General features: G+C 39.6%; 1 protein-coding gene across 2 annotated transcripts; it reads right to left on the bottom strand.

The window, feature by feature from the left end:
* Positions 1 to 1967: 1967 nt before the first annotated feature.
* Positions 1968 to 6590, bottom strand: LOC148878118 (cysteine-rich receptor-like protein kinase 25). Of its 2 annotated transcripts, none has more exons than XM_088949071.1 (7): positions 5506 to 6590; positions 4739 to 4867; positions 4003 to 4124; positions 3649 to 3859; positions 3156 to 3393; positions 2715 to 2865; positions 1968 to 2563 (listed from the first exon to the last, which is right to left on the bottom strand). In XM_088949071.1, the coding sequence occupies exons 1-7, from the start codon at positions 6350 to 6352 to the stop codon at positions 2231 to 2233; spliced, it is 2031 nt and encodes a 676-aa protein (XP_088805197.1). In that variant the 5' UTR covers positions 6353 to 6590; the 3' UTR covers positions 1968 to 2230. The 2 variants fall into 2 exon arrangements, with proteins under 2 accessions (XP_088805197.1, XP_088805208.1); XM_088949082.1 differs by having other exon boundaries at positions 2076 to 2563; positions 3156 to 3387.
* Between the last annotated feature and the right edge of the window lie 2500 nt (positions 6591 to 9090).

Raw genomic sequence — 9090 nt, 5'->3', positions numbered from 1 at the left:
ATGGATTATCTTTCCACAAAAACTAATTGAATGTGTAAGTGGGACCTACCAATAGTATATGGGGCCCACCTTGTAAAATGTATGTGGGCCCTACATACATGTCCACACATGGACTCTACATGCATATGCACCAATGGTATATGGGGCCCACCTTGCAAAATATATGTGGGCCCCACATACATGTCCACTAATTGTATTTGGGGCCCACCTTGAAAAATGTATGTGGGCCCTACATACATGTCCACACATGGACCCACATGCATATCCACCAATGGCATGTGGAGCCCACCTTATAAAATGTATATGGGCCCCACATACATGTCCACACATGGACTCCATGTGCATGGCCACCAATGGTATGTCGGACCCACCTTGTAAAATGTATGTGGGCCCCACATGCATGTCGACACATGGACCCCACACGCATGTCCACCAATGGTCTATGGGTCCCACCTTAGAAAATGTATGCGGGTCTTGTGTTAAATGAAAGGTTTGTTGGCCCATACACAAGACATTCACATTACCAAACGATCTTCTAGCTTTTATGGTCTTTTGTGAGATTTATGTAAAATATTTCAATTAAACAGACTTTGATCTTCCAAGATCTATTTGCAAAAGCTCACCCTATCTTTTAACCATCAGATCTTGTAACAAATCTTCTAGAAAAGAATTGACAAAGAGGCACTTAAGCTCTTAGGTGAGATCTCTAATATATTTTTATTCTTAACTATGATTGATCACCTTACATTTTAAATCTAAGACTCTCATATTAATGAATAATGAACAAACAAGGGCTTTTTCTTGGTTTCATACTTTCTCAAATGTTGGTGACGTGTTATTAAACTTATAGGCTTATTGATTTGAATCATGTTTTAAACAATTAATACAATTCATGGTTAGATGGTTTGTAATAAGAACATTTATTCATATAGCTGTGAACTATTTAAAAAAAAAATTGAGAAGATGCTAAGGACGTCATTCATATTGATTTTAAGATTTTAGGTAACTTTTCACATGCAGAATTAAGTCTAAGAAATGGAAATTTTTCTATAAATTAGTATGAAGTTTGAACTCCTTATGTTTCGGCTTGAATAGGGAAAATGCGAGACAAATGGAAAAGTTTAGGAAAATTTATTAAAAGGTTCGATTATGATATAGGAAAGATATGATATCTCAAAAAATTTTTACCAGTCAACTGGTACCATAAACCTGGTAGACAATCAGGTGTTGTTTATCTAAATTCATGAGTGGGTTTTGATGAATTTCAGATATGTTCCTCGTAGAGCTTGTCTCGCAACCTCACAGAACGTTTAGCCATGCATCTGGAACATTTCCGTGCTTCAAAATATATTTATTCATGGAAAAATATTCCCAATGCACAGCTGAAACGTGCTGTGAGGCGCGCTCTGTGAGGAGCAGATCCGAACTCCCCGAAAACGCGAGTCTTTGAGTGAACCGGCTTGTTTGGACGAGTCTTCTTGTTCTTTCTACCCTTGTAATACTATGCAAGAATGCCATGGAAGTTGAGGTGAATCCCTCCAAAAAATTTCAATTCGCCTTGCCTTTTCTTTTGAGATGCGCCATTGGTTCTTTACCATTGAAACGGGTCCTGTGCGTTTCTCAAAACATGAGAATGAGACATGTGTTTGGTGTCTCGGACTTTATTGGATGGCCAGAGCCCAGAGACTACCCTTAGCTACTTGAATGGTTTCTACTACCAGTACCAGATTGTGATGACCCTTCGGGTCGAGATGACGAGGAAGAAGTCTTTCATTTGGTTCTCCCTCTGCAAAAAACTTCCGCAGGTAAATGGGGGTAACCCGGTGGAAAACCAAGTTATTGATGGATTTACACAAAAGCAGCAGGCTGTGTCCAATGGCCCTAAATGGAATGGGAAAATCTTTTTATTTTGGTAGGAGATGATCAAAAGAAAGACTAAGGAAGAGGAAGAGAGAAAGAGCATCTCATGTTATAAGGCCTCTGCTTTTTTTTCTTTTCTCTTATTTATGAATCGCTTTTTTATGACTGAATAAAATATCTCAATTTTATGATCATTTATTTTGTTCTTCCTGCTATAAGTTAAGCACTTCTCCTTTATTGCCTCTAAGCACAAATTGGTTTCTTGTTCCCCCTCAAAGCGCGGCTAATAACTCATATATGCAACTCGACAACTTCTTAGCATACAATTCCTGTCCATCCTTGATCCAGTGGCATTAACATTACCTAGGAGTTAATTCACTAATTGACACCTCATTGACAGACCAATGTATTGACTTGTAGATTTATCTGAATCAGTTGCCTCTCTTTCAGTTTCACTTGTAGTCATGGTTGACACCATTTTACTGTGTCCAAAGCTTGCTGGTCGTAAAGGTAATTCAAGAGTGACAGAATAACTGTTCAACATGAGAACTACTGTTGCCATGGTAGGTCTGTCAGCCACATCCTCCTGAACACACAACAATCCAATATGAATGCATCTCATCACTTCATCTCTGGAATAGTGTTCTGTCAGAATTGGATCCAGCAACTCCAAAGCTGTTCCCTCATTCCAATTTCTCCAAGCCTACAGCAATTCATCAATATGTCACCAGTTAGATTAATTCTGCAGTGCGCATTCTCAATTACATTCAAATCTATGTGCTAGTAATTCTGGTTTCCCGTAAAAATCAAAAGTTAAAACAATGATGGGAGTTCTTGAAATAATTCCCACTTACATAACGTAGAAGATCCTCTCCAAACTCTGATTGGTTGAATGAACTGTTCTTTTTGCCTGTTACAATTTCTAAAAGCAAAACCCCAAAGCTATAGACATCTGACTTAACTGAGAAGTGTCCATGCATTGCATACTCCGGGGCAATATAACCACTGTAAACAATTATTAACAAGAAAACACTCAGTGATGGCAGTAGGCAACTATCTGAGATTCTATGTAACTAATAATATTTCCCCTTATCTAATATTTCTAATAAATGATATATGACTTGAGTAGAGCTTGGCATTTCTTAATCTGGCTGTTATGGATTTATATCTAATCAATAGCAGCAATAGCACCAGCCGAACCTAAATCTCCATTGTCAAATGGAAAACCGATGTTTAGGTACAGATCATGTAATTAATCTATTCAGATGCGAAACTCGAGAGTGATGAAGACTTACTATGTTCCTACTATTCTGTCCGTATTTGCTTGACTTTGGTCCACACCAAAAATTCTTGCCATCCCAAAATCAGATATTTTTGACTTCATATCACTATCTAACAAGATATTGCTAGCTTTAAGGTCACGATGAATAATCCTGAGCCGAGAATCTTCATGAAGATAAAGAAGCCCTCGAGCAATCCCTCCTATGATTTTGTAACGCGTCGGCCAATCCAAACATGCCCGTTTATCTGAATCTACACATTCATCCATATAAAATGTCAAGTTAGGACATAGGATTTGGACAGATTGATAACTGACACACTACTGTTCTAAATGTGTTGAGATTTCATGGCCATTTCTTCTATTTTCAGTTATTTCTTGTGGAAACAATAATTTGTAATTCATACACATTACAACCTTCTGCAATTCATATAACACTAGAAAAGAAAAATTCAACAAGTATGAATGGAGTATAAATGCACGCTGTTGGCATGTGTTAAAGAACATACCAAATAGGAAGTGATCAAGGCTTTTGTTGGGAACAAATTCATAGATGAGTATCTTCTCTTCGCCTTCTAAGCAAAACCCCAAGAGCCTAACAAGATTCCTGTGTTGAAGCTTGGCAACCAATACAATCTCGTTCTTAAATTCTACCGCACCTTGTCCAGAGCTTCTAGAGAGCCTTTTCACAGCAATATCTTGTCCATTGGAAAGTTTACCCTGGGAATCCATTGTTAAACAAATATTAAACATCTCTAGCTTTGTGGATAAGTGAGAGCTACATTCTAGGATTGCAACCTTCTGATGTAATTACATTTTACACATTTGAGTTATAGTTTTTCATTATGTTTATAAGCCCTTACCTTGTAAACACAACCGAATCCACCTTCACCAATCTTATTATCATCAGAGAAGTTGTTTGTGGCTGCAATGACTGCACTCAAATTAAATTGGAGCGACTGCATATCTTTAATTTCATTCCCACCTACAACAAAGTGAAGAGAAAATATAAGTCCAGAATAAATGTGTATAGGAAGGAACCAGAGGTTGTTTGTTTCTTCAAGCATCTGAAACCACAGAGGTTTATGGAGCCATTATTATGCTACTATATATTGAGGTATTGAAGTTTGAACTATTAACCTAAGCCTCAGTTTGGAAAGAGTACAAATGCAAATATGTACTGTGCAAATGCATAAAAAATAATGCAAAATACAAGGTCTTGCACTCTACATATTTGTATTTGTGCTCCTTCTAAACTGAGCCTTTTGGAAGGAGCACAAATGCAAATATGTAGAGTGCAAAACCTTGTATTTTGCATTATTTTTTATACATTTGCACAGTACATATTTGCATTTGTACTTTTTCCAAACTCAGCCTAAGCTATTCAACAAGATAAAAGATCTGGATCTGCTACAAATAAGGCTTGCGAAATGGGCTATGCAACCCAATCACATCTTCACAAATAAAACACATCATCAATCCGAACTGTTATCAGCAACAGCAGTTGAGATGTCTACTCATGGTTGGTTACATAGCTTATTGTACATGTCTTGTTTGTAACAGATCCAGAGCGGATGATCAAAGACCAAAACTTCTTACCATTATCTGTTTCCTTTTTCTTCTTCCTAATCAGCCAGAAATAGCAGAGAGTTGATAAAAGTAACACTGCAATGGCAATTGGGACAACAATAGCAACAATGGTTCCAGCTGATGTTGTATTCCTATTTTCTGGAATGAGGACAAAAAGAAAAACTTCATATATAGAACATGAACTGACAAATTCATAATATTCAAACTTGGAACTGGATAAAAGGAAAAAAAAAAAGCTAATACCAAGCAATTAGATTTCAATATTCAGTGAATAGTACTTAAGGTGGTGTTTGATAAAGCAGAAAAGCTCTTTTTACGGATCTGATATCTGAAAATAGCAAATCTACTTTTTCAGTTTTTCTACTTTCTAGAGACTGTAATATTAAAAAAAAGGGCATTTCAGCTTTTCAGTTTTTCGGATAAGAGTCCCTTTAGGTGTCGTCAAATGCCACCTGAGGTGGACGATTTATGCATGATTGCGTATTGAAGTTCATCATCAGTTTCTCAGTTTAAGGTAGCTTTTAAACTTTCCGGGTAACATGATAAGCAAACCTTATTGAAGATTCTTGTGAAGGGATGAGTCTTGGGACCTAATCCTGAACAGGAATTTGTTAAACTTTTATTTGCAGTTGGAATTAGTAGGAAAAAGAGTAAAAATTCCATTCTCCTGTTCCTTGAACTAATTTTTGAAAAGAAACAGAAAAGGAAACATTGAATTGTCTATCAAAAGTCTGTAGAAAAAACAAAAAATCTCTGTTAAAGTTGGAATAAATTACCTGAAATGCCGGTTCTGTTACTCGGAGGGGAAAGAGGGATAGGCGACGGAGCGGGACCCGGAGTAGCAGGTGCGAGCTGATAGAAAGGATAAATCTCGTACCTCACGTTGCAGCTGTCTGCAAGAACCCGACCCCCTTGCTTTGAGTTACAGCAAGACGGGAGGTTGTTGATGACGTTTCGAAGGCACCGATCGCAGTCTTGGTTTGATAAATCTGGAGTGCACTGAGCAAGAGTATATAGCCGTTGAAATGTCGTAAAATTTGCTTCCGCTGTTGCAAATTTCCTGGACGATCCACCGGAGGCAGCCTGGGTGGCAATCTCATCCATCTTATCGGCCAAAAGCTGATTAAATTGATCTGGGTTGGAGATATTCTGTGTGTTGGACATGTAGACAAGAATTGAATCGGATATAGTGGAAAAGATAGATTGGTTCGAATAGCGTAACATACACTCGTCGTACCAAACAGTTGCCACTTTCCGGTCGGGGCATAGCTGAAGAATTTCCTGGGTGGCTGTTTGGACGCAACTCCGGCAGGCATCTTCGGTGACGTCGCCTCTGCAGAGGAAGAGGCCGTATACTGTATTGGGGTTCCGACCGACGGTGGTGTTGTAAAAACCATTGTTAAATGGCGTAGAATTGGAAGATAGAGAAGAGAGGAGGCGGTTGAGGTTGGCCTGATACGTGCTGTTAGGAGCGTAAGTGGTTGTGTTGGAGCAAATTTGGTAGAGAGGGGCGGCACTACCACGAAGGCCGAGGAAAGGAAGGAAAATCAAGAAGACAAACACAAACACAAAATTGGTTCTTCCTCCTGAGATATTGCTACCTCTGAGACCACCTGGTTCCATGGCTTCTCAGCTCTCGAGTTCTTCTACCCTATCTTTGACTGTGGTGCAAGGCATGCAGCATCTTTGTATGGTACTGATCATGTAATTGTAATTATTGACATTAGAGGTCAGAACCCACGGTACAGCATATGAATCTTTATGAGAAAAAGTCAGAATCGGATGGGGTTAGTAGGCTATGCGAGGCTGTAATTCAGAATTGTGTAGTGAATTAAAAAATACTTAAAAAAAAAAAGAAAAGAAAAAGTCATGAGTCATCAGTTGAATTGTAGTTGTCTGGTTGGCTACTGAATCGGATGCCGCTAATCAAGTCCAAATTTCTCTCCCCAGACTGGTCGGGCCGCCACAGATGAGTCTTTCTTTTTGAATCAAACCGTGTTTACACCGTTCGCAACTTCGCAGTCTTTGATGTGCATTGAAAATATTTTTATGAGCACGGTCTTGTGACGACCAATTCCAATTTCAGTCAAGGAAAGAATTATGGGGTTTTTAATTGATTTTGTTGGATTGGAATTGGCCTGAGTTAGAAATTTTGTCAGAAAAGCATGTATTTTGGTTATTTGGCAAAGATTAGTGAAACTCAAAAAGTTCTCGACTGAATGGGTACTCCTTACGGAATGCATCTCACAACAATCTCACAGCTCCATTCCACGTGCACTCACAGCTCCATTCCACGTGTATTAGAAATGCCTCCCCACGAATAACAAAAATTCACATCATCCTAGAGATATTCCCCATACATAGATGCAATGTGCTGTGGAATGTTGGCACAGTTTTGCAAAGGGAGATATTCCCAATTCACGGGGGAAGTATATTGTGAGTAGGCATAGGCAGAGTTCTTGTGGGCAGGAGATCCAGATTTACTGGCCACAATGAGAAATTAAGGTGTGATCTGGACACGAGATCTTCTGCCCATGAGAACTCTGCTCACGTTTATTTACAACACACTACCCCTGTGAATTGGGAACATCTTTCCTGCATAATATTATGCATGAAGATGAGATATTTTCCATGTGTCATTGAGATGTTATAAGAGCAAACATGGATAGAATTCTTGTGGGTAAGAAATCCTGACTCGTAGACTATAGACTGAAATCTAAAGGTGTAAACCGGGTTGTATTGCCCGTGGTTCAACATGGCCTTATTTGATTTTGAGCCAGTCTGGCCTGGCCCGGTCCAATGATCAAAGGACCATGCCAGGGCCTGATATAATTATATGAGTCATGTTGTGATTGGGGTTTCAAGTGTGCAGGCTAGGCCAGAACGGCCCAACAGTGCAAACTGTATCGCCTGGTGCCCATAGGCTAGCACAGCCCTGGTCCACAAATCGATCATACCTAAAACTAAGCCTATGAACCAACTTAACCCGTGGCACACAACATGAGTCCACACGAGCTCAGGTCGTGGTCTGTAGTAGGCTGACCCCTCAAAATTTTCCAAGAGAGGCACGACCCAGGACAATCCTTAAACCAGCCTACATTTTGCATAGGCCCACATGTGCCGTGCCGTGCCGGTCAACCCGTTTTAATCCATCAAAATACCATTTAATAGAGAGATTTCTGGTCAAGGGCAATGGAGATATAATAAAATACATAAAATCAAGCCCATGTAGGTTCCACTGTCCCAGTTTTGAATGGACTCGGTCTAATTTTGGCATTTTTCACACGCAATTGATTGCTTCCGAACTTAACACGCGTTTGCACGCTTGTTAGTTCGAAATGTTTTTTGGGTGGGATAGAGCCGGGCCCGGAAACCTGTATCATGTGTTAACTATTTTTGGAATCAAATCCTGTGCCTTCTTTTTGGAGGGGAGTCTGTTTGTCTAACCATTTTAATGCTGGGTCATTGGATTTTCAAGAGACAGGATCTATTAGAAGTAAAAATTCTATGAATATACTGAAAGTATGGTCTAACAATATATTGGAAACATTTTTTTCATGAAGATATTAGTAATATTTGCATCCATCGGATGCTTTTACAATTTTTACTAGACTCATTGAATGGGTAACTATACTTCGATAGAGTGATAGTTGTTGCTGCCAAATAGAGAGTTGAAGGCAACAATATAATTTCTCGTGTCTAAGGACGATGGGTCCATTCTGTTGAGACAAAGAAGACGTTAAAGGCCCCGAGAGTTATCCTATGGGTGAAGACTTCGACGGTCAATTTAACCAAGGGCTGTGAGGGGTTAGAATTGCCTTAGAAGAGGGGCAATTGGGAGCAGGTGGTAGCGGTTGATAGTGGTTAATGATGAACGGCCAGGATGCGTCCAACCGATGCCATGTTTCAAGATCCACATGTTGGCCAAATATTCCTACATCAATTGTCCCCCACTCTCGAGATCATAGTGATTGAGGTTGGTTGGTGGGTTGTGTGGAGGCATTGTCTTCTCAGTGGTAGTGGAAGCTACTACTCCATTCATCATTCATATCAATAAAGGATCATTCCAGGCCAAGGGTGTATAACTGTGGCCAGTACAGGCATAGGCTATCTGTATGCGTTGCCCGTGCCCCATATGGGCCCTGACATCATCTATCATACACAGGACGAGTACCAAGATTGATTGATTGAGGCCTTGGTAATGGTCGTTCTTAGCCCTGCCCCCTTGGTATGGACACTCCTACCGTTTTCCAGTTGCGATGTTACTTGAATTTTGTTATTGCTTTTCTGAATTTTTGTTTCTCTTGTTGGTAGAAATGGATGGTAGCAGAAAGGTAAAATTGCTGGAGGCTGTAGTGTCC

This window comes from Nelumbo lutea, chromosome 1, assembly GCF_056320005.1.
Source record: "Nelumbo lutea isolate HS-2025 chromosome 1, American lotus-T2T, whole genome shotgun sequence".
Lineage (NCBI taxonomy): Eukaryota > Viridiplantae > Streptophyta > Magnoliopsida > Proteales > Nelumbonaceae > Nelumbo > Nelumbo lutea.
Note: the sequence above shows the minus strand (reverse complement) of the source record. Positions and strands in the feature narration are given on the sequence as shown.